General features: G+C 40.0%; 1 protein-coding gene across 1 annotated transcript; it reads left to right on the forward strand.

Annotated features, from left to right (window-relative positions):
• The first annotated feature begins 349 nt into the window (after positions 1–349).
• LOC128376849 (beta/gamma crystallin domain-containing protein 1-like) lies at positions 350–26,557 on the forward strand. Its single transcript, XM_053336704.1, has 22 exons — positions 350–436; positions 2,601–4,015; positions 4,469–7,799; positions 8,442–8,621; positions 9,324–9,362; positions 10,181–10,299; positions 11,305–11,458; positions 11,728–11,867; positions 13,405–13,531; positions 14,038–14,073; positions 14,764–14,924; positions 15,133–15,253; positions 16,338–16,483; positions 17,791–17,917; positions 18,730–18,759; positions 18,889–19,001; positions 19,498–19,630; positions 20,663–20,802; positions 22,276–22,399; positions 22,946–23,104; positions 24,254–24,416; positions 25,278–26,557. Exons 1-22 carry the CDS (start codon positions 350–352, stop codon positions 25,364–25,366), a joined length of 7,134 nt encoding a protein of 2,377 aa, XP_053192679.1. The 3' UTR covers positions 25,367–26,557.
• The last annotated feature ends 1 nt before the right edge of the window (position 26,558 follows it).

The raw sequence follows: 26,558 nt of genomic DNA on the forward strand, positions 1-26,558 counted from the left end.
TGCTGTGTCACAGCTCAAAGCCAGTGGGTGTGTTACCTAGCCTGGGCAGATTCCACCTGTATCACAGCCCTGATTGCCATGGGGAAAAAAACACTTGAAAAGCAACATTCAACATAACACCTAACTGGTGTGCTTGAGAGTTAGCTTTGATATTTTTTTCTGTTTTTAGACCTCACTAAATATTAATTAGGCTGCAGTGCAGACTTCACTGCCTGTCTGAGGAGGGACAGGTTACCTCAGAGAGGCGGTGGCGCACTGAAAGGCTTCATTCTTTTGAGGGCTTTTGCAGCAGGCTGCATTTCACCACTTATTCCCAAGACAACTGAGAAGGCAGGAGAACACAGTAATCATGGTAAGATCACGCTGTCTGTCTCTGGCTTGTAAGGAAATGAACTGGGGCTTCTCGGTGGAGACTGGCTGGTTAAAAGGGCAGCCAGTACAGCTTGTGGGCTTCTGTTTGTTTTGGTTGTACGGAGCTACAGTTCATGTAGTCTAACCAGTTAGACCTTCACCTTTTTAAAATTTGATCAGAAGGCAATTTTTCCCTGTTCATGACATCATTGTGTTATTAAGCTAAATGTAAACATTTCAGACTATAGCTTACTTTGAAACAAATATGACAAAACACGCTGAAACACGTTTTAATCATTCATAGACTGCAAATAACACGGCTGTTAAATGAAATAATGACCACGACCTATAGTATATTTTTCTAAACAATCATTTACAGGGCCATTCCCAACACCTTCAGGCATGTTGGATTATGTCAAATTAAAAATGTCAAAAAAGATAGCAACATTAAAATGGCATGTATCGACTTGACTCAGTTCCTCGGGGCTATTTGATCTTTTGTTTAAAATTCAGACAAGTATAGACAAAAGCCGTTAAAGGGTTAATCTCCTCAACCACGCATCATGGAAAGACTGACTTGAGCTGCCCGCCAAATGAAACAAGGGCACGCAGCTTGGAAAACTAAAAATTGAATGCAACAGGCTCTGAAACCCACACAGTGATGCGTCATTTCCCCTGGATAACTTTGTTTGGACATGGCCTCTTGCTGCCTTCAATTGCTAAAAATGGACGTGGGAATTATGAATACTCAAGGAGGGTGGTTGAGTGAATATTTTAATTTTTCTTAGTCCTAAACCCATTTCAAACTGAAATGTTCAAACCTGTTTAATCAACATATTTGATACTTAGACTTACACAACAGATCTATTCTGGATCAGTTTGGATATTTGGTTCAACCTTACTTCCAAATTTCTGGACCACTTCTTTACTCGCAGATGTAATGAGAGACACTATAAGATCAAACTTGACACACTCAGCTGGTGTGTGGCAAATGTCTCACATTGGGCGTTTAGGTTATACTCTGATATTTGAAATGCTGTGATATGTCAACAGATGAGTATGTCATTGTTTAGCATTCTTTTTTAAATTAGCATTGTATTTTTTGTATTAGGCTACACTCATTAAAACATATTCATTAAATGTAGACATATGAAATTGGGAGACTGACGAAGATGAACTTTTGATCCTTTAAGCATTTGTTGTTCAGAAAAGATGATGAATCGACACATTTAAATTATATATCCTTGTTTTAGTGGGAAAAATGACAACCCTGTTTTAAATGTTTAATACAGGAAAACAGGTAAATCAAAGTTATAATTACTTCATTAACCCCACAGAAACAGCCAGTCATAGTGAAAGCTTAAGAAATGCCGCAGGTGACATCAAAATAATTAGGCTAGTACTAGAATATATTGCGGTTGTCACTTGTTGTCTAACCGGCTTCAAAGTGACACTTGTGTTAAAAGTTTACGAGGAGCACTTGAAGGCATCATTTTACCAGCGGGCTGCGTGCGCTTTGCTGGAGGGGGCAGAACTTGAACAGCACGCAAAGCTCCGATTCCACAGTCTACAGCACTGCTGCTGTTGTGGATGCTTTATGGGACTCAAGGACGACTAAACACAAGAAATGCATCTTAGTACAAAACATAAGCTGTACAAAGGGGTAGATGTGTATCTGTTGGAGAGAGGGAGAAAAGTTTTCTTCTAAGTCAAGTCAAGTTCTAATTAAGGGTAAGTTTATTTTGAAATTACTGCCAAAACTGATTGCTCTTAGTTATAGTTATGGATGGATCTATCACTTTGCTAAGGCAGATTTTTTTTTTTTAATGACTGTTTTCTACTCTTTCAAACTTTCTATTGTTTATCCTGGTGGAATGATTTTGTTTTTGTTCTATGCTCTGTAGGAGTTTATGTTCTAAACCAAAATCATGTTCACAACCTACATAAAGAGTCTGAATGATATGGTATTTACTACGGTAAGCTTTCAGGTTATATGCACTCCTGCATGTCTTTGCTATGCTGAGAGACGCATGGCCATACTAAACTGAAGTCTATGGACAAACAATCCCTACTTATATTTACTTTTGATCATATACCTGCACTCCCTGTCTTTGTTCATAGACAGTTTGTGGTATTTGTTCTACGTGTAACTAAGTTGGCATATGTTAATTTGCTGTGCGCATGTTTGTTAACAGCTGCTGCACATGTAAGCACACATTTAAGTGAGTTTTTCCTTTGTTTTACTCTAGTCTGAGAACCCAGAGGATCAGCCGACCACTGGGGTCTTTGGACGAATCGGGAGCTGGTTCTCTCCATGGAAGGGAAAAAGTCCAAAGGTTTCTACAGAAAATGCCTTGCCAAATAGTGATCAGGCTGTTAAGTTAGAGGGAGAAGAGGAGAGTGAGCAGTCTGTGACACGGCAGGCAAGGGAACAACAGTTGGAAGAAGAAAAGGAACACCGCTCCAATCCTAATTCTCTGGGTCTCCGCAGAGACACTTTCCTCTGTGAAGAGGAGGACGCCACGCAGTCTGCCCACAGGGACGGCTTCGTTGTGAGCAGCAGTGAGCCAGGAGAAGGAGGTCCAAAAGAGGAGGAGTTTGTGGCGTGCAGAAGTAGGAGAATAGGGCAGGGCAAGGAGAGGGAGGAGAGTGGCAATGGTAATTTGGTGAGCGGGAATCCAGAGAATGCCAGTCATCTGACACATCTGTCTTCCTCTTCTGAGCAAGGCGTGGTATGGGACTCTGACCAGGTTCATACCAAGCCTCAGGCCCAGACACAAGCACAGGCTCAGGCAGGTAAGAGGCTCCATGTGTACCTAGAGGAGACTAGTGTGATTCAAAGCGACAAAGACACCTGTGTTAGACAGGAAGTGGTCCGTACCAAAGTCAATAAAAGCTTACAGATCCCCCCTAAGGCAAAGTCATCCACAAGTTTTGAATCATCATATAGCTTAAGTTTAAGAAGCACAGAGAACAAAAAGCCAAATGTGAGGCTCCCTGGTGGGACACAGGGTTGTTACAGTGCCCTAGCAGGAGTGTCACTGAAATCACACAAAGACTTACAGTCAGAGAGTGAACCTGATCAAGAACAAACAGAGGCAGACAGCATGGGTCGTAAAAACGCTGCCAGAAAAAAATCCAAGAAGAACTTTCAGGGAGATGCAGGTACCAGCCTGCAGGAAAAAATACCCTCCAATGCCCACCCTGCCTCAGAGGGATTCCCTACATCAGATGACTCAATGAACAGTCCTCAGGGTGAAAGTCCAACTCACATGAGAGAGTCATCAGTGAACTCCTCCTCCAAACACAACCCCACCTTTCAAGACTCACCTGCAGGAGGGAACAGTAAGACTTCCTGCCCTGACACGGTCAAACATTCAGACAACTTCCAGGACTCAGAATCAGTCACTTTGGCATGTGTGGTTGATGGCGGTACAGACATGGAGGATGATTATGACTTTTACAAAGTGGAAAGGAAGACGGAGACACCAGAGTCCAAACGCAGGAGTATGAAGGTTTCTTTGAGTGAGGTGAAGTTTTTTACAAAGAATGTGCCTTTGAAAGCTGAGGAAAGTCCGGCTGGAGATGACCGGGATTCTAAGTCAGCATTAAAAAGTACCAAAAATGAAGTAAAGGATAAGCCCAAAACAGAGATTCATGCAAGGTAAGTCACCTCATGATAAAGAAAGACAAGTGTTTGAGATGTGGTAATGATTGAAACAATGACTCGTGACATATTCATAAACTGCAGTGCGTATACCAAAGCTTTTAAAATGGCTTATACCTGTTAAGCTTTTGTCTAACATGACATTGCTGTAAAAACAGGGAATGTGCATTACCTGCTATGGGTGAAATTTCACAGGTGTTTATCCACAGTGAATCAATGGTGTGAGTCAGAAGACAAAGTACAACCTTATGCTTCAAGATTTGCACTGTAAATCACAGATCTGATGAGAATATATGTCATATTAGATTAAACAAATCACCCAAATATAAAACTAATTTTTGCCAGCTAAATATATTACACATACAGTTATTAAAATCTGCTTTAACTGTTTCATATTTTGCAGAATACATCATTTATGTTTAAATTTGTACTTTTGCCCACCACACACAGACTACAAGATCTGGAAAAACTTGAAGAGGAGCCTAAGCCTGCTGTTGGCAGGATTGGAGATAAGATCAGCCTCTTTGAGCGCCGGGCGGCAGGAGGCCTCAAGCAGACCTTCCAAAGCCCAAGGAGTGCTGATGTCTCCCCAGTCAGGAAAGCCACTGAGAGGCTGAAAAAAGACTTTGAGTTGTCAGATAAGAGGTCGAAATCAGCTGAACGTTACAGTACTGCTAGCTCCAGATCTGAATCACCTGTCGGGGAGAAACCAATGACGATCAAGGAGCGAAAAAGGAACTTTCTAAAGGCATCTTTACCAGCGGAGAAACCAGCACTACCTCAAAAGCCAGCCATGACAGGAATGTCTCAAAAGTCTTCCTCGTCTGTGACAGTTGCTGCATCAAAGTCACCAGAACTGGAGAGTCAGGGTAAACGGGATACTAAAGAGAAGACAGAGACAATGGCAATGTCAGAGATAACATTAAGACCAGATGGACGGGATACCGCTATTGTGGGGGTAAAAATTTCCATTCCTAAAGAACAACATACAGTCTCCAAAGTAAAACACACAGAGACCTCAAAAACAACAGACCAAGGTACAAAATCAGATGCTAAAGGGACAGGTGATTCTGCAGAACTGACTAACAATGTAAGCCTACCGGTCAAACGCCGTAGCAGATCAGGCTCCCGTTCTAAAAGAAGGAAAAGCAGAGAACCAGCCAGTCCCCTCAGCCCAAACAGTCAAAACGAGGCAGACCAATTTAGTAGTAAGCAAGAGCTCACAGCTGTAAAACAACAGGGGGATGATACAGAGGAGACTATTTCAGCCTCCAAAGATTTCACAGAAAAAGTATCATTACCAGTCGATAAAGCAGAAGGAAATACATCAGATAAACAGCCTGTGACTGATACCAAACAGCAAGCATTTAAAACATCTAAAAAGGACAAACTGTCCAACAGACAGGAGGGATTACCTGAACCATCTGTCAACAAAGATGAACCTGATACTGCTCCTTCTAGCAGAGGGACAAAGACACCTATTGACAAGGTTCCTATTATTTTACCCCAAAAGGAGGAAAAGGCAGGGGGAGACAGCCTCTCATTCACTAAAGAGGGTAAAAATGCCTCCAAAGACAGCAGAGAAATACCATCCTCCTCCCCCTCATCTTCAGAACAACTTGTTGAGAAGACTCCTTCAGTGGAGAAAAACCCACCTGTTGAAACCCCCAAAACAGATAAAGAATTCTCAATGCAATCTGAATCAAAAAGCAAATTAAAAGCGGGGCAGCCCAGTAAAAAAGACACAGGGCAAACACAGCAACAGCAACAGCAAAACAACAACACAGAACCAATAAATCAGACTGAGGCCAGAGACTTAGAAATATCCCCAAAAACCGAGAAGGAAAAAACAAATCAGAGTGAGAACCAAGGCAACGGAGAACAACAACAGCTCTTGCCTTTAAATAAAAATACAACAAAAGGCGAGGTTTCACAAAATGTACAAGGTATCTCAGGGACAGAAGGAAGCATTGTGAGGGATGATCAGGAAAAAAATGCTGCAACAAAGGAAGGAGCACAGCCTGTCAGAGGCATAACAAAACCAGAAGCCAGCCAGCCAGAACCAGCCTCTCAGTCCTCAAACAGTAGAGTTGGATCGTCGGACCTCCCCGCTCCAACACAACACATAAATCAGACGGTGACTAAACACCCAGAAAACACTGCTGTTTGTGCCCAGGCTGGAACCAAGAGTGAGAGAGGGCCATCCCAGGGAAAGAAGGCAACAAATGGGCCTGAGTTACAAACAACATCTACAGAAAGTCCTGGAACAGAGAAACGGCCAGTGGTGATTGCAGCCGAACCGCAGCCTAATTCTGTATCTGTGGAAAAAACAGAGAATTCAGCCGATGACTCACATACACATGGAGCTAATGATGCTGAGTTCTCCAGCTCAAAACCTATTACAAAGGCAAATACAGCAGTTGAAGAAGCGACCCTAAAAGTTGCTAATGACACTCCAGTACTGATTACTGCACAGACTGATAATATGGCAGAGAAAAGCTCATCTGTTAAAGAGCCTACTCCTATTTCTGTGTCTAAGTCTGTGAGCAGTGAGGTATCAGGCCAGGATGATGGGAATAAAAGCTCAGTTGACAAGTTAGTGGCCTCAAAAGTCAAAATCTCATCAGATAAAATGAAAGCAGGGCTTAGCCAAGCACAGTGTGAAGAAACACAAACTACAGCAAGCATAAATGATATCACTTCACTCAAGGGCTCAGAAAAAATAACACACAGCTCTCCTGGCACAGTCAAAAAGGAACCAGTCAATATAAAGCCTAAGCAGATTCTAAAAGAGCTCCCTTCCTCAAAGGCTAATAAAATGAGCCTAGACTCAATCCAGCATTCCATGAAGAGGTTCAATTTGCCACGAGGACTAAGCAAAGATGATTCAGCAACACGGCAAGATGCCCCTTCTAGCTGGCTGGATTTGGACTTTCCCAAACCGAAACGTAAAGTCCTGAAGCCAAAACTGAGTTCCTCTGGGAGTGAGAGCAATCTACTGGACACTTCTGGTGAGCTAGATGATAATGATTTTGTTGAGAAAATCAAGAAGCTTTGCGCTCCCTTCTCTCTACCGCCTCGTAAACACAACCACCTTCGGCCCCCTCAGCCCGCCTTTGCGATGCCGGCTATCAAGGAAGACCACTTTGAGAAGACGTTTGACCCTGAGGACTTCAAGTTTGGCTTGAGGAAGAATAATTTCGTCTTAGATACAGCCTCAAACCTCTTTGACAAGCTCCACAACACAGAGGTGAAAGCTGGTGTAAGGCCTGTCAGGGCTAGTTTAGCAGACAGGAGTATATTGCTCAGTAGCTTGGACACCAACTCTCGCCTCAAGGAAAAGACCTCCGTCAAAGATGAGGAGGATGGCAAGGAAGAGAAAGATGAACAGTTTAAAGTGAGGTCTCGCTTAGAGAGGAGCTGTGTCTTCAGTGGTCTCACCAGCTCTAGCATAAGAGGGAAGAAAAATGGAGCAGAAAGCCCCAAATCTGAGAACGGGTCACCCACTGAAGCCCCCCTACCCAGCACTCCACTTTTATCCCAGTCACCCCTGCCGAGCCCAACTGACACAACTTTACTCCAAAACACACTGTCAAAGCAGAGCGTTGCCCCAAGCAAAAGAGAGGAAGCTCAGGCTGTGGAGGCAGTGGTCAGTGACTCACGTCCTCCACTTCCCTCCTTCGACAACATCAAACTGCCAGACTATTTAGAGAAGTACCTCCCCCGAGAACCAGTGAAACCAGTGCAGAATATACAAGGAACGGAGCAAGTCAAAACGGAGGTCAGTTGTTCTCTACGCTATGTTTGCCAACTAAAAGTGATATGAATGTTAATGAATTGTTCCCATACAACATGAATTCATGAACCTATCAGATAAAAGCAAGCAAAGACAAGTTGAAATTGGACAAAGCTATCGACCAATTACATCCACTGTCATTGTTTGAATTGTCCAGTCAGCTACTCATACAGTGCTGTGTTCTGTGTTTCTAAATCACTATAAACTTAATTACTATATATTTTCTGTATTTTCTTGCTGTTATCATTCCTTCTGTTTATACTGGCCTTTAGACAAAGGTGCAAGGACAAACATGTTTTCAAAAGTTTATGTGAGGATAATATGAATGTGATATTTACATTTATAGTTATGCTCTTTTTAGTGCAAAACAGTGAAGCATATTATCTTCAGTTAAACTTTTGAATATGTTTTTGTCTTAAAACAAGTGTTGTGGATTTTGTCACCTACATTGTAAACACATTTGGGGGTGGGGGAGGGGGGGTCTTCTAATGGGTCTGTATGAACAAGAGGAATGATTTTAAAAAGTAAAACCTGTTTGTTTTAAGACCTCACAAATTGTGAACCTACACTTTTTAAGGAGCTCGATGAACAACTTTCACTACTTACATTTGTCTGTTTATGCATCAGGTTACTGGAAAAATGACAACTCCAGTCCCTGTAGTTGAAGCAGACCTGCTTGTAAAACCAGGACTGGTGCTTCCTGATGCTGTGCCTTCATCTTTTCCTGGGATTCCTCCAACCACAGTCCCAACACTCCCTGAGATTAAACAGCCTTCGGCTCAGCTGCCGGGGATACTTAGTAATAATGTAAGTGTGCCGCATGTAAACTAGAAAAAGATAACTAATAGGTAAGTATTACAATTTAAAGCTGGATGTCTCCCCCAAGAACAGCTTAGACATTCTGGTTAACACACCTGCCTGTAGCAATGGCAGGTGGAAGCTATTTATATCAAATGTGTGGAGCAGCTTCTTTTAAAGGTTTGTCTAATGTGATTAGCGTTCTGGTATCAGGTATCATCATTAGAAAAGGTTCTCTATTGATACTAACATTGGATCTCTTGTCTGGTTTATCACTTTGATATCATTTGAACAGATAAGAAAAAACTCTGACTCAAGATCATTTGCATTATTGATTAATGTGATTGGTTTTCTGTCCATTGACTAATCAATGATTAGACTTGTCACTTTACTGTGTTGATGTAACAAGATGGTTTTTCATTTTCCTTTCACCGTAATTTGTGGCTGCCAAACATCACCTTTAGTGCAAGTATGCTGTATAAAGGAATATGTTTCTTTTTTAGCTGGGTTTGCCTTGTAATGTATTAATGAAGTAAGAACATTTAAAACAGAGTAGGACCCACTGTGTTCCTGGAAGTAAACTGAAAGGTCAGGATAATCATTGTGCATGGAGCGGCTGCACAAACAAAGGCAGATTAACTCCTCTAGCATTTCATAGATATTTGCTATGCTCTACCGTCCTGATAATAATTCTGTGTTTTTGCATTCCAGATAAGAACCGCCAGAGGGTTTCACAAACGTCGTGGAAAGGTACAGTAGGCATAGCTTTGCCCTCATGCAATAGAAACAAGATGGTGAGAGGAATCTGGAAAGACAACTGTTGTCTGGCAACATCTGCTTTTCATATGTTGTTCTTGGGGTAAACAAAGAATAGTAAAAAAAAAAAGAAGCAAGTGCTCATCTGGATGCGATTATAGTCATGGAATTCAATGCTGCCAACCCAGTGCAATACTTGTGGTACTTCACTGTTGTGGAGCTTAATTGCCGATTTAGTCGCAGCTACAAGAGAGAGAGAGAGATATTCCCTGAGCACACAGCTTACAGTATTTCACTTCTCTGTTTCACCTAGACATTATTTAAAATTCCATCAACATCCAGTTTAAGCTGTGCTGGGAATCCACAGTAATAAACAAAAAGCACATTGTATGAGAAGATTTTGGCTTTTGTTATACATTGTATAGTTATTGATTCTGGCTAAATAAAAGAAAGTATTATTGACAACAGAGTGAAGTGTTGCCAGTTTCAGTCAGTAGATCATTATTCACAAGATTCAATGGTCTGTTAGTCTATAAACATAAAATTGAACTATTACACTAACATTAGGATGACATTAATATCCCAGTGGTTCAGGTAATAGTGTGCCTGCTCCTCACTTTACATAAACATACATATGCTTTCACTGTAGCATACAAGAGTAATGAAAGAAAGCTTGTTGTTATAAGGTCCTTTTCACCATTCAGTGAATCATGATATAATGTGATGGAATAAGGCATTGTGCCATTGATTATTTATCTTTGTGGTCAATGGGATTGATTTTTTGTGACTCTGCCCTTCATGTCTCTGCACAGATGGTGTTGTTCGAGAAAGCTCACTTCTGTGGCCAAGCTTATGATATTTACGGGGATGTAGCAGATGCTACAGCTCTGCAGTTCTCACCGCTCATATCTGCGAAGGTCATTAGAGGATGGTAAGTTATATTATAAGACTTGTAAAGGATGACAAGAAAATGTGAAGTGTGGTTTTTAGGATACACTGTTGAGTAAGTTTAGCCTTTAATGGAGAGTTGATGGTGGAGAAGCAGTCAGGAAACAAGGAGAGACAGAGGTGGGTACCATTAACAAAGGTCCCGAGCTGGAGTCGAATCAGGGAGTTACAGTTATATGGCATTTGTGGTAACCTTTTAGCTACCAGGGCATGCCTGCAGTGTAGTTCTAATTAGTGTTGCCTGGAGTAATCAGAGGCCCTAATTAAATAAAACATCAGCTATAAGACCTAATGAGTGCAGATATGTGCCAACTCGTACCCTTTTTTTCTTTAACATCCTAGGTTCTCGCATATTGATACATTTGACACACTTACTTTCTACAGTCTGTTCTGATAATTATGTCATTATGAATGAATGACCTACACTTTCATTACTGGCTGATATTTGAAGAAAGTATTGGACTATAGGGACTATGCCTATATGCTTTCTTGCTGAGCATTAGTAGAGAAGATTAACATCACTTTCATATCTGTCTGGTACATGTATTGCTACAGACAGCAGCTCATTAGTGCAGTGTACTATAAAGACACATGGGGAAACAGCTAGCCTGGCTCTATCCAAAGTAACACAATGTAATGCATATACTTCCTGAGGAGACTTCAGGAAGTAAAACCACAAGTTGGCATTTTTACAGTTCAATTTTCTGGATGGATTAAACAAACAAGATAACATATGCTAATTAGGGGACTCTCTTAGTCGGCAGTTTTTGTTGCTGTTGCACAAAGCCAGGCTAGCTGGTTCTCTCAGTTATCAGTCTTTATGCTAAGCTTAAAGTATATAAAGTATATTGTATATTTAATGTTGAAGTATTGCTTTAAGACACACTTTTACATGCTTTTATCCTGGTCCTTTTTTGTCTTTTTTAAAAACATATATTAATGTGTTTCTGCCATATGGTTACAGTACATGTTTTTGTTTTCACTACAGTTGGGTGTTGTATGAGAAGCCTGACTTCCAGGGACGCCTCATTGCCCTGGAGGAAGGTGGCATAGAATTGACAAATGAGTGGGCAGACTCTGGACTGGAGACAGACCCAGACAACCAGCCAATGGTGATTGGCTCTATTCGACTGGCTGTCTCTGTGAGTGCACAATGGATAAACGCTTTGACCTTACCCTTTCATATCTCTATATCTACATAATCGTCACCTCCCATGACCTTCTGAAGTGTAGCTAATATGTGATATTGCCTTATTGATATTCAGTTCAGGCACATTCAGGGGAGAAAAGAATACATGTATAATAGACTGTGTTTAGTTGAGATCCTGCTGTGCTGCATTGCAAGGAATGATTTATGGACCAGTATGAGCCTCTACTGATAATTGCTGTGTTTGTTTCCCTTTCTCTGTAGGATTACAACATCCCCCATATTGATCTGTTTACTGAACCAGAGGGACACGGCAGAGTAACACCATACCATGAAGATGCAATAGAGACGGGTTCATTTGGCATCCCTCTGAGCACTGCTTCCATCCGAGTGCACTCGGGGGTGTAAGTATAGCTGTTTCAGCAAATCCAATCATTCATATCCCTGTGATGGACCTCTGGTAAAGCGTGCATGACAATAACACACGGTGACAAAATCGAATCATGAACCACACAAATGGTCTTCCTACTGTGATTGATAAGAGTGGTAGTTACCTGGAGATTAGATTTTATTTGAAATACAATACATGTAAGCCACATGTGCTTAAGAAAGAAGAAGCTTTCTTTGCTTTGCTGCAGTAAAGCGTAAAGTGCAGATTATGAGACAATCCCAGTTCTCTGCAATGATTTTTAAATTGTCAGTGGCTTGCAGACCCACCAGAGGAGTAGAGTTTGGAAATCTTGCACGCTGTGCTCAAGGTAGAGCATTTTTAATGGGATGCTCTGAGTGTTTGGCTTTGACAAATAGCTGAGAGACTATAATCATTAATATGCTCCTCGGTGTTTATCTTTGTCTTTGGTTTGACTCTCACTCATTTGCCTGCTCAGGAATCTCTGTCCTGCTGTTGCATGTTAGAAAAGAGACAGATGGGCGGGGGGCACTTGGAAAGCAGAGTGAAGAGGTGGAGACTACTGGAGAGAGAGAAACAGACAAAGGTGTGGAGAGAATTTGGCAAAAGGGAGCATGTTTTTTCCACGTGAGAGGTGTTGGCATTCAGGACATTTTGTGCCCTACCCCTGAAGGAAGTTAATGACAGTAAGCTTTTTTTCCCACAGCTACTTCTGTAGGTTAACCATTGTATCTTTAGAAGAAACCTTTTGTAAATCAGATGCCAAATGCCAGCTCATTTCTACTCAGTTCCAATATGATTCTGCATTAGTAGCTCCTCCTACGTTTTTTTGTTGTTGCAACAAGCAGAGCAACTGTTGAGCAGATCTAGTTTTCTGCTTCACAAATTTACTGTAGTGTGCACTTAACCCAGTTCAGTGCACTACACAAAGTGACTCATTGGCTTTTTAGACTGTATATTTTTCAGCACTCTAAGGTCAGTATCTCTTCTTGGTATCACTTCCTCACCACTGACTGAATGATCTGGGTTTATCATTTTCTGCAAAAATCAGTATAGGTCATTGTGTTGCTCTGCATAATGGCTCAAAATGCCAGAGGGAGGGTCACAGTTCCAACAGAGGCTGCCCATGTTGAAAATGAATTGTGGAGAAAAATGCTTTGAACAGAAGCATGACATTCCCAAGATATTTATTATACAATGAATAGCTCTTGTTCTCAGCCCTAGCTGCATGACTCATATCTGAGGTAAATAAAAAAACACCCAATTAAAGTGATTTAATAATGCATAATGTACTGAGCGGAAAGCATCAGTCATATTTGTCTTTGTTGTTAATTAAACAATAGCTGTTGATCTCCATGTGGGAAAAACAAGCAGTGTATACTTCATTATCTTATCACTGTTGTATAAAAGCAACATAACACATAAGGTCGTGACACAGTGTGGTTTTAAAACCACCAAGAGGCATCATGTGGAGTGACCTTTTGGTCTAATGCTTAATTAAAATGGTACGTGGGTGTTTTTCTTTCCTTCAGGTGGCTGGTGTTCAGTGATCCGGGGTTCGAGGGCATGCTAGCTGTGCTGGACATAGGAGAGTACCCTTATCCTGAGACCTGGGGCTTCCCATCACCATTCATAGGATCTCTCAGACCACTTAGAATGGTTTGTAGCATTTCTCTGCAACATCATAATCCAGACTTCAGAGGACTGCACATTTGTTTTTTAATAAAAATTGATCATCATATTAACATTGTAATTATGAGCTTGTTAACATGATAAAAGTTAGTTTTTAACTCTACAGCCTCAGGGTCACTTGTATGCTCACACAATTCCTCCTTTTTCATATTCTATCAATAAATCTGTGCCTGCTAAGGAATGAATACAAATAGCTTTCATGCACATGCTTTTCTCGTAAATTATATGTTTAAGAATGAGTCACTGCTGTGACTTCGTGATGTAAATGTTTCTTGATGTAAATACCCTCTGAGTCTGTCTTGCACACTGTTAAGACAGTCCGTGTGAACATTAGCAGTAGCTAATTAATTACCCACAGGGGCAGAGGCTCAGGTCAGCATCTATTAATTGTCTTTTCTCCCTTTCTGAGGAAAAAAGTAATAAATAATTGCTTTTTCTTCCGATTGCTGATGCTAATATTGTATCTATTCCAGGGTGGTTACAAAGTGGAGAATCCCAATGAAGTCAAGGTATGTTGCAGTTCTGTTAAAGTATTTCACTTAATTTATATAGTATCAAGATATGAACTGTTAATATAATCAATGTAATGTAAAATTATTAAAGGAAAACATGTTTTATAAAAGGTCTGCCGGCATTCTTGAATCAGTTTCTCTGGTCAGTGGTGTGTTAATCGTACTTCAAACTAAAAATGAATGAGATCTCAATACATTTCAAATATATCATTGTGTTTTGGCAGCAGACATTTTCAAGTACATCATATTGTATTTGAAAGATTATCAAACAATAATATCATACAAGATGAAAACCCCTGAGTTCATCAGAAGTATCAAGTGATAGATGTTTCTTTGAAGGTCAAGAAGAATATTTCTTTAGTACAGCAAAACATTTTTCATCAAGAAATAAAACATTACCCAACATGACAACATCTTCCATGAATAGAAAAGTCCTCCTTTTATACATAGCCAGCTATGTTGCACTGCCATGTTTCTACAGTAGCCCAAACCAGAAAACCAAACTCTGGTTCTAAAGATTTCCCAACCTCACCACTAGATGCCATGAATTAAGGTAGATGACAAAAATAGAGAATAAACAAAGATTAAAAAAAAATCCAAAACACAACGTAAATACCTGCTTATCTACTCAACCTATGTGAATGATGAGTCATGTTTCATGTTAGCCTCTTTCTTTCTGTGCTACAGGTTGCGATGTATGAGAAGCCTGGCTTTGAGGGCACGTGTATGGAAATCGACAGTGAGGTTTTCAGCTTTTGTGACAGTGAAGGAGGCCTTGAAGCAGAAGAAGCTAACCTTGACTCAAAGAAGCTGAAGTCTGTGGGTTCCTTAAAGGTCATCGGAGGGCTGTGAGTTTTCATTCATCTGTTGCACCATGTTTAATTCTCTTTGCTTGCACAGGATGGATTTAGATGGTAATCTTAGCTTGGAGCAAAGTTTATCCAGGACTAACAGGAACTGCTGCCTGATGATGATTTTGAGATTACGTAACGCAGCCCTAATTTACAAATGTAGCTCTAACAAGCAACTATTCTGCAACATCTTCTTTCCATCCAGCTGGGTGGGCTACAACCAGCCAGGATTTGAGGGCCAGCAGTACATCCTAGAGGAAGGAGAGTACCTGGACTGCAATGACTGGGGAGGCTCAGAGCTTCTGTCACTGCGACCAATACTGTCTGTGAGTACCGCACCATACATATATATATATACGCATATGATCTATTAAATGACAGAGAAAATAAGTAAATAAATAAAAAAAGAATAAAGTTTTGTTTCATGAAGCTATGGTAAGGGAATAAACCTGTTAATTAATGTTGGATTGCTGACCTGAATGTGCATTTTCACAACTATTAACTTCATATATTGGGTAAACTGATTTACTTGCCAATCCCTAGAATAAAAGCACAATTGGCTTTTTTCCCTAAAAGCTCACATAGGGCCTTATGATTTCTACGATGTGGAAAACATGGACAGAATCACAGAAATTGTTAATAAAAATAGAATCAACTGTAAAACAAGGTTTATTCTAAAATGTGGATGCAGATTATAAAAGTCAGGGTTTTCCCCGCAGCACCTAATCATTTAATGCTGAGTCTCTGCATTTTTGGTGTCATGTTGGGCTTGTTGCTGCAGCTTCTGTCATCTGCTGTTTGTGTCTGTGGTTCACTGTGTGTGGGGCTCAGATCCTCCTCCACACACACACACACACACACACACACACACACACACATGCACCAGCACACACAAACAGAGGCGCTCTGAGATGGCGAAATCATCCGTTTGACACTTAAACCTAAATTTAGAGCACAGCAATATCCAAACTATAAACTTACTTTTTATGGGGCACAGTGCTATCACTCACATAAATATGAAGGATTACTTCAAGCCATAGTGCTTATCTGTTTCACCTCTTCATGCTAATGTCTGAATGTACTGTGTATTAAAAAATACAAATGCACTGATATTAATTTCATTTAATGTATGATTACATTATGATAGTGTCTCATTGGATTGTTGAAATTGTATTCTTCCACACGTGATTAAACACTGTTTCTGAGGACAAAATGTGTTTAAATTGTAAAACACAGAATGCAGGGAAATTAAAACAGAAAGACAGAATTTGGGGAAAAATAAAATAGGATTGGGAAAACATGTAAACAGATTTTTATGGGGCCCTACTCACATATTGGTATGTTTATTTATGATGTAGTATGGGTTAATACTCATCAGATTTCTAACTAATGGTTTAATTTCTGCTGCAGGATTTCATGTCTCCACATCTCAAAATGTTCAGTGACAGAGATTTCGGTGAGCTGGGAGTTAACATTGATGTGAGGGTGCCTCTTATCAACATGGATGACACAGGCTATGGCATGAAGACACAATCTATTGACGTCATCAGTGGAGTGTAAGTTACAAGACTCTTACTTTAATCTATGTAACCTTTGCAGCTGCAAGAGCAGTAATGGGAAATAAAAGGTTGTATGAGTTCACAGTATTATTACGTCTTTTGCCAAAGGAATTCGCCTATTGCAATTCCTCTGCTTTCCTTTCCAGCTGCTACTGACAAATGAAAGCACACAGTGGGTGCTTTAAGTTGCATTCCTGTGTTTAAACCCAATAATCATCAAGCCTACGGTACAGTTCCTGTGATATTTTTTGTAAGATTTATCGCCATACTTTGCAGTTCAGGTGTCTACTAGCAAGGCTGCCCCACCTATGCCAACAGGTCAAGACAGATTACCTTGTTCACTGATGTTTAGTCTGCCACACCTCACCTCCTGAGAACGTAAGCCGGTCTTGTCATCACACCCTTTAGCAATTGAAATAAATATGTAATAAATGCAGGGTGTGGAAGAGGAGTTTCTTGATGGTAAAAAATCGTTAACAAGGAGTACACTCCTTTTAAGGGCTTTATTTAATCTTCTGTAGTATTGGCTAGTACTGGAATGGTAGAATATCCAAGTAAAATGCCAGTGGGTTACTTGAAATGTGGCTGTGCTCCCAAGCTGTTTCTATTTTTGTTAGACTTTCTTTGTGCTATGATCAGCTGAAAAATGCAGCTGTAAACAAAACCACAAGCAAATCAGAGTAATGAGATGGAGAACATGTAATGCTGATTACTGCTCCCTCAAGGGAGAAACTAACAAAATGGTGAATAATGTAGAGTGGAACATTTCGTCCTGCTTTTTGGGAGGCGGGACTCTCACAGAATCGGAGGGTTATTCTTGCTGTGCTGCTAGCCTGTTATTAGATTGTACAGCCTCGCCCATGTCGTGCTGCCATTCCTCCGAAACCTCTGATTGGCTCAGTGTGTTGGCTTGGCATTGTTGCGAGAGACTTGTTTGTTGTCTTACACATTAGGACGCATACGGGCACTGCAAATGTAAATACAGCCCCCGTTTGTATTAAGAGCAGAAATAACTGAGCCGTCTACAATAACACACACTGCTACCCTAGACATGCCACATTTGCCAAGGGAGTACAGCACACGACTGTTGAGATACTATCATGTAGGAGGTTATTATCAAATTGGACTGTGACCAAGAATTGTTGACATGCATGGTAAATGAGCAACACTTTTGTTAGTATGGGTGCGTCACACATGTTCTTCCATTAATTATCATGAAAAGCAAAAGTGAAAACACAATGCTTTAATGTCAGTGTCAGTTCTAATATTAACTTATGTTCCTCCTCCTCTGTTTTCTCTCTCAGCTGGGTTGTGTTTGAGGAGCCTGGCTTTTGTGGGGAATGCTACATCCTGGAAAAAGGCCTGTATGGTAGCCCAGAGGACTGGGGGGCGCTACAGCCTAGAATTGCCTCAGTGATGCCTGTTGTGGTGGTAAGAGCAGTGACTCAGACAAAGATATTAAATCTAACTGTTTTACTTGGGTTAAAAAAACAATTGCCCCACTCATTAAACAGACAGATCATGTAACAGTGATATTTTCTAATTATAGCAACAGCTGTGTGCTCAGTTGAGCAGCACAATTCATTGCAGACAATCACATCAAATGAAATTCTGGTTTCCATCATTAATAATTATGCAGTTTTGCTTGATTGCTGTGTTTTCACTTCCCCTAATAGTTCCCAGGAGGTTTCATTGCATGTCATCAGTCACTACACTCATGATTGTGACTCAATCAAAATTTAAGAAGGAGAGTAAGAATCTCCAGGGAAATGGATAAACCTTTATATATTATGTTTTGGAGCATGTGACACAGGCAAAGTGAGAGTAAATTTATCTGTGCTATGTAAGAGGAAAATACTCATCATAAGACTGAATGTGAAAACATGTTAGATCACTAAGGTGAGTCATCATGAAGCTGCTTTGGATTCAGAAGATGACAAATGGGCACAGATTCCATGCGATGTCTGCTGTAGTGTTGCTACTGCACTGAAAACACCATAAACAAGCTTCTGCCTCCAACTTTGTTTAAATTATAAAGAAAGAAAATATTAAAATTGTTTGTATTTATCTTTCCTGACCATTTGAATGTGTCTTTGAGCAACATGAGCACAGTAGTAACAACTGCTGTGGTGTTTGTGACACAGAAATGATACGAAATGGCACAGAAGTACAAAATCTCTAATACTTCCTGTTGTGGTTTACAGTATGTTTATGGGTCTCATTAAGTTGTTGTTTCATTTCAGGATGATTTTGACACCACAGCCAAGTTTAAGGTAGGTGATTGCAAAGCATGACATGACACATTTATCTTACTGAGAGATTGTCTTTTGTTATCTGATGAAGTGTGTGAGGGGCTCAGAGTGGATTATTCAGGGTTATTGTTTGGCTGTTTGTGTCCCCAGGTGCAACTCTTCTCTGAACCAGGTTTTCAAGGCTCTGTCCTCGCTCTGGAGGACAGTGTAACCTCCCTGCAGGAAGGTTTCTCCGTGGCCTCCTGCAAGGTTCTGGCGGGCAGGTGAGTAATGCTGCACTCTATGGGCAAAATATCACACTGGGGTTGTTGTTGTAAGGTATTAGTATCATTGTATTTGAAACAATTTGTCCCACCCTTAAAAACAGACTTTAGGAATATGCCCTTTTGGATTTCCGAAAGGTGATCTGATACAGTCTGATAAAAGTATCTTTGGGATTCAGTATCTTCTACAGACTGTCACTGCTCCACTTAGTAAAATGTTTTATATGGCAGCAGCTTGTCATATACTGTATAATGCAGTATCCGTATGTAATTTATGGTTTCAGCCCTGTGTGTAGGTATGCTGTTCACTCTCAAGCGTGAATAATCTAGCATATCATAAATGTTACGACTCACTGCAGTGCCAGCATGTCATTTCATGCAAATGTTAAAATTAGATGCTTTGGTCTTGCAAGTAGTATCTTTCTACGTCAGTCAGTTTTCATTTAATCTCATTTTCTGCTCCTCTTGTGTGTTGTGCGTTGTGAATTTCTTTCAGTTGGCTGGCATTTGAGGGCCAGGACTTCACCAGCACAATGTATGTGTTAGAAATGGGGAACTACTCGGACCTGAGAGCAATGGGCTGTGTCAGTGAAAGCTCTTCCATCCTGTCATTACAGCCTGCTGGCTTTGTAAGTTCTTTGCTATGTTTAATGTTATTCATTCTTAAACTCTTACCATTTTTTGGTGGTGACAGACTATTTCTTTAGGATTCATTTGGACACTGAAACAAACTAAAACAATTTATTCAAGTATTTATTACATTGTTGGACAGCCAGACGTCTTTGAGTGTGAAGAGACGCCATATAAAGCTATTCTAATATTAATATCATTTGATCAAAGGCAGCTGTTTTCAGTGGAACGTTCAGATAAACCCACTGTGCACTACCTTCACACCAGCAAATACTTAACAGTTGGCAATTACATGGTGAATATGATGGAGCATTTAGCATCTGGTAGTCGCAACAATATTTCTAAATATTAAGACATACATACTCCAGATGAATGCTAATGTTGCTGTTGTCTGGTGGATGTGTAAATAGGCAACGGCAACGGCTACTTTATAAGGGTTTCAATGTCATGTTTCCAACTTGTTGCACTATCCCCAGCTAGTTAAAAATGTATAAGGCAGGTCAAGGGTCTCAGTTGTACCAGACATTGTTCACGGATTATATTTTATGGTAGGAATTTCGCAAGTCATATAGGTTTCTCCACAGAGCGAGTAACTTACGGGAAGAACACTGAAAAATTCAACTTATCCAACCATATACTTATTATCTACAGGCACACAGGTAGGGAAAAACATAAAGATATATATATGGTGCTTTAAAGTTTATAAGGAAATGAAAAAGATGAATTTAAAAAGACTATATATCATACTGACAAGCAGCAGTCAGAAAACCTGTGTTACCTTCTCTGAAAACATCTGTTACCTGTCATTGTCCTACATGACAACTCAGCTGAAGGGAAGTTCAGTGTATCTGTATTAAGTGATTCTCTAGTGACTACGTGGCTAAGTGCCAGCAAACACTAAGGTGTGAGTGTGCCCGTTTCCATGGTAACCTCACAATAACCTTTATTTCAACCTATATGACCTATAGTGCTATAGTGCTCCCACTCCATTCCTTAATGCGTCTTCTCCCTCTTTCTCTTCTCCTCTGCAGGAGTTTTCACTGCCATCCATCACTCTTTTTGAGCGCTGTGGCCTGCGGGGGAAGAGAGTGGTTCTGAGAGACGGATCAGTCAACCTTCAGCTGGCTGGAGGCTGTGGCAGAGTCCAGTCTGTGCTCGTGGAAGGAGGCATGTGAGTACACAATGACTATGCTGGAATGTAAAGCAGTTGCTCAGCCGTCCCCAACTTCTCCTCTTAGTGTGAGTTTGACAGGTTCATGAATAACTGCCTGTTTGTAAGTGTGTGTGTCTGTCTCTGCTGTGGACTAAACCCACAGTGCTGTCAAAGCCATTTCTTGTCTGTTAAGAACACACCAAACAGAAAAAACATCCTTTATTTTTCACAGACATGTTCAAAAGCCTGATTTTCAGCAGTTCCATGTCTGAATCCCTGCTGATCTCTTTTGGATTTGAAAGTTATCAACTGCCAAAATGTGGTTTCAAATAGTTTTCTCAAGCTTTCTGACATCAGTTACAAAGTCATTTGCATCTGGCCAACCACACCCATGCCACTACTGTAACAATGACTCATAGACTTACAATACGTGTTGAATCTCAACAGGCAAAGCAATGTACTTAAATTGAAAGATGATGGATTTAGAGATATTATTTTATATTATATTTGGTTATCTTTACACTTGGACAAACATACTGTGACACACATGTGAAGATGACTCACTAGAGTGTTTTTTAGGTGAAGCAGTTTGGACTTGCATGGTTGCTTCACACATTAAGATTTATCAGATGAAGAATGCAGGGTCAGCACATCTTATCTTGTGGTATGACAATACTGACAGATAGAGTGATGATGGAAACCTGCTGCTGATGTGTAAGATTTAGAATGTAGGTGTGAGCCCATGCTGATGAAACAAAAGGCTCACAGTGTGCCAGAGCTGCCTTTGGAGTGGCACATTCCTGCCGCAGAGGAGGCAGGCTACCAGCCAAACAACAGAGGCATTGAGACCAGAGTTAAAAGCAAAGTTCAGCATCACTGCGAAAATTGGATTGCTGTGTGCCTCGATACATTATCTTTGGCGAGGTGCTGTGTGAAATCGAAGGCATTTCAGACTACATTTCAAAAGGAAACTGTGCTCCTGCCAGCAAGAAACATTACTTGAGTTGTGCTTATAGTATCACAAATCACAAGGAAAAGTGATATTTGTAAATACGGTAAACTCTGTTTCTCAGAGGCTGGAAATGTATTTGTGGTAGGCAAACCTGACAGGTGCAGGTATTTGCATGGGCTGCTGAGTTCTAATTGTGTACAATTCCACATTGTATTTTTTTGCATTTGGCCTTTACTTAACCAGGATGCTCTTTTGTGGTTAAAATCTCCTGGCTGAGATGGTAGCATATTAATGTTATAGGAACCAACTTTCAACTACATGTCCATGCAGACAGACAAAATCACTAAATAATACATGAACAGCCCAAATATAAATATAAATATACATTTGAATATACATATACATATTAATATAAACACTCCTTCAGCACCTGGCTAAGACCAGTTAAAGTGCTAAAAGAGAGAAACTGAAGAGGAAGTGGAGTTGCTTTGGTTGCAGCTGTTGAAAATTGTGAATTTGTGTGTTTCCTTTCTTACCAGATGGATATTATATGAGGGAATCAACTATCGGGGGGCTCAGATGTTGCTGAAACCTGGTGAGGTGCTCGACTGGCGTGAGATAAGCAACTGGAAGAGAATTGGATCCCTCCGCCCTCTTCTACAGGTATGATGCACCACAGTGTTTCCTACATTTAAAAAATAAGCACTCCAACAAAGGTGGAAGTACACTTGAAGGTTTTATTTGTACACCTCTAAATGCACCTGTACGTCTAATCTAGTTTTTAACCAGTCAGTTCCAACAATTACAAACTGACTTAGGGTGACTCAACTGAAAACAACAAAATCAAACACCATTAATTACCCTTTCATTCATTAAAAAAGCTGCTCATTTGATGGATACATGATGACTCAACAGCCTACAATATAGCACATTTTGCCATTGTCATCATTAAGTCCTTTGCTTTATCTGATAGTGTTAATTACTGAGGCCCAAATTATATATTTTTTTAATTGTAGAGAATTACCAAGCTTTGATCAAATAACTTATTTTGTATGGAATGAATATTGCTGCCTTTAAAGCTTGGTTTTTAATTTTGAGAAAAGGATTTGTAATTATTATACATGTTAAATATTCTTTAAACAAAACATCCTGTTATCTGCTGAGTAGAAGTATTGATTGTGTGTTTGGTCGTGTGTGTTTTGGGAACAGAGGCAAGTGTACTTCCGTTTAAGGAATAGACAGTCGGGGCTCGTGATGTCACTGACCGGAGATTTGGATGATATCAAACTGCTGCGGATTCAGGAAATGGAGGAGACGGATGGTTACGAGCAAATCTGGTACTACCAGAACGGGCATATCCACTGCAAGGTACCACTGCTGTTATTATACTATTAACCAGCTCAGGGAAGGTTTGACTCGTGAATAGTGATATGAAAGGATAGTGATTAATAAGAGCATTAATATTAGCATTAGAGCAGGTTGAGCAAAAAGCAAGACTAAAACTCAACTGAAATGACAACTGGGGAATTGAACATTATATATAGTCAGTTGATCTTTGATTGCAAAAGTTCAAACACAAAAGCATTAAAAACTTCCCATTGTACTAACTTGTTGATCCAGTATTTCTTATGGTTTTGTCCCAGTCTGGCTCCATGTCTCACCACCAGTCCACCAGATGCCTCCAGGCTTTTCTACCTGTTTCAGACTGGACTGAGTGGAAAGAACAGAAATAAGAGAGGTTGCAGATAATAGTTAAGGACAACTTGCGAAACTGTTGCTTTCTACACTGACTCTAATTGGAACTAAGCACTAAAATGAACACAAACACTAGTTCTTCAGAGCTGCAATTGTCTTTTTTGTCATGCAACTCACTCTGCAACTCATTTATTCATGTTTTTCTCAACAGCAATATATGCAGGTGTTATGTTTGCTGTAGTTGCTCAATGTGACCTATTTAGATTATATACATGTAATTCAAAGACAGTTTAATGAATGACAGTTTTTATATGAAGAAGACTGGACTTTGGTTTATGGATGAAGTTTTTGCCTTGTGTTTTATCTTGTTTTGTTCTCTTCCCTTCACACCTGCCCTGGTTTCAGCATTGTTAGCTCTACTATTCTCTTTATATCTTCCCCAGCTTATCAGCTACCTGCCTGCCACGTGTCTTGCCACGTGTGTTCCTTGTTGTTTCATTAGTTCAGTTTGTATTTAAGTCATGGTTTTCAGTTCACTTTTGATGGATCCTTAGTTTAGTCTGCTTTATTTGTTCTGCTCTGAGTTTAGTTTTGCTCATTCAGTTTAGTTTAGCTCAGCCTGCACTTGAGCCTAAATAAACATGTTACATAGTTTCTCTGCCTGATGCCTCCTGCATTTCCACAACATTATTAAGTCTACATGAAGTACAACTATCAAACTAGAAATTCATTTTTGAATATGAAACTTTAACCAACCCAACTTCCAAAAGATATTCTAAATGTCCCTGAAGTGACACTGAACTCATCTCTCTGTGTTCTCAGCTGCTGGAGGAGTGCTGTCTGAGTCCCAGTGGCAGCGTGATCATCGCAGGAGGCCGTGCAGGCGTCACGCCGGAGCAAGACAACCAAGAACACCTCTGGAGCATCACGCCAGAGGGCTTTATTTTCTACACCCCCACCTCTGATCTGGTCCTGGAGGTGAAAGGTGAGTCTGAATCATCCATGTGTTTCTTTGAAATGTTGTAAGTTATATAATAGTTTATAATAGGAGACCATCAATGTGTGGCTCTTGAACAAAAAACCCCAGCTGTAATGAGTTTTCCACAGAGGATCCAGATGTCAGAAAGCTTTAACAATCACAGTGAAAGTATTTTAAGGCTAACTAATAATACTCCAGTGTCTGTCAGCCTTCCAGACATTTCATGTTCTGGTTTTATGGTGAAGTCTTACCAACTGTGTTAAGGCCTACTTACCAGAAGGCACGAGAACATTAAAACAAATTGTAAAAGTATTTTCAAATATAAAGTTCTCAGTTCAATTTAAAAGTGGATTTTCCTCAAGTTCACTCTATTGGTAACTATTAGTTACAAATTCTGTTCTGTATCCATGTGCCTTACTTCCTGTGCACAACAGCTACACTTGAACTAACAACTGGGTTTTCATATCCAGGAGGGTTTGTACATCACTGTCAATTAGTGACACCTTGTGGACTATATAATATTAGTGTACAAACTGTCATTCAATGCAACAAGATGCAGATTTTCATTTAATTACATTTAATGAGTACAGGAAAAAAAATCTTGAATATATGAATAAATTGTTTAACATTACCATATAATCACACCCTATGGCAACACATGCAACCTTCAACGATGAACTGGATGTTTATAAATACCTCATCCAGATGATTATATGATTGTCTTGTATATTTCTAATAAATTGAATGTTAATAATATTCAATATAAGCTCATCCCAGATGTACTAACACATACTTAGAAATTGACCATACTGTATATTATCAGAAAGATTAATTAAAAGTAAAAACATCTCTTCTTCTCTTTTGCAGGAGGCAATCATTATGATAAAAACCAAGTGATTCTCAACACTATTGATCCAAATAAACTCACCCAAAGTTGGAATGTGGAGATTATATAAAACACTGAGCTGCTGAACTGGATCACTAGTATTATCAGACGAACAGCTCTACTGGAGGCTCTGTTACCGTATGACGAGTGTTCAAGGACAACGTGCATCATCGGAGTGTCTGCTGAACCTTTGCTGCTGGAGGACTATAAAGTTTCCACAGAGGAAGTGAGCATAGGGAGCGATGGAAAGAAATCCGTAAGAATGTATTACTACCCACTTGACGGAGAGTGAGGATTGAGCTTGAAACAACTTCACATTTTACCTATCCAATAATCTATCTCAAGGTTTATATATTTTGTCTTTTCATTTGATAAATGCCTGATTTGTAATTAACTTAAGCAGTGTTAACATGATTTCATACCTTTTTCATTAAATATTATTACCTTACTTTCCAGCTGCATTAATAAGGAAACAAAAACTACAACTCAGCTTAGCACATTAAATGTCTCTTTATTTTGTGCAGTCAAACCTATATGACAAACTTTTGTTTTCGGAAAAGTGAATGTATTTTTGTCAATAAATGTATTAAATACATTTTACAGTAGACTGATATACACATGATGTTCAACTTAATTACAAAAATGGTTTATATTAGAAGTTCCATTGTTTGTTATCCCCCAGATGTTTCATTCAGCTCACTTACTGTATTCTGCATTCACAATATGTGAGATGCAATGTGATAATGGGGAAGATTTCCATATAACACACGTGCTCATAGAAGATGGAAAACAACCCAACTAGTGCAAAAGAATACCTACCTGTCTTACAGTGCTGCATCTGCTTCACCTGGTGTCTCATTAACTTCTACCGATGAACATTTCCAGCTGACTGTCTTGTAACAGACATTGTTTTAATGTAACTACTGCATAGACTGCAGCAATCAGAAAACAACCAAAAGCCTGGTTGTTATTAACAGTTGGATGCTGACTTGAATGGTATTTATAAGTCCACAGTTGTTCAGCAGTAGTAACTTCACCATGAAGTAAACAAAGCATAGCCTGAGCGCCTTCTGAAAACTTCAAGACAGTACAGGAAGGTTTTAGCTTTAACAACAACAACAGCTTTTGGCAAGCTCCCATTACAAGCTCAGGTCACGCTTGTAGTCTGCAGCACAACAGCAGGAGCTCTGATCTTTTTGGATAATGCAGTCTGCTGCTGTCAGAGAGTAGCCTTGTGAAGGTGAAAAGAATATTTCTTTCTG

This window comes from Scomber japonicus, chromosome 17 (assembly GCF_027409825.1).
Source record: "Scomber japonicus isolate fScoJap1 chromosome 17, fScoJap1.pri, whole genome shotgun sequence".
Classification (NCBI taxonomy): Eukaryota; Metazoa; Chordata; class Actinopteri; order Scombriformes; family Scombridae; genus Scomber; species Scomber japonicus.

Excerpts from the sequence above, each read along its gene's own strand:
- LOC128376849 (XM_053336704.1), top strand. The coding sequence starts at position 350 with ATGGTAAGATCACGCTGTCTGTCTCTGGCTTGTAAGGAAATGAACTGG. Across the intron at positions 11,868-13,404 it reads ATCCGAGTGCACTCGGGGGT|GTGGCTGGTGTTCAGTGATC; the intron begins GTAAGTATAGCT and ends TCTTTCCTTCAG. Across the intron at positions 15,254-16,337 it reads CACTGCGACCAATACTGTCT|GATTTCATGTCTCCACATCT; the intron begins GTGAGTACCGCA and ends TTTCTGCTGCAG.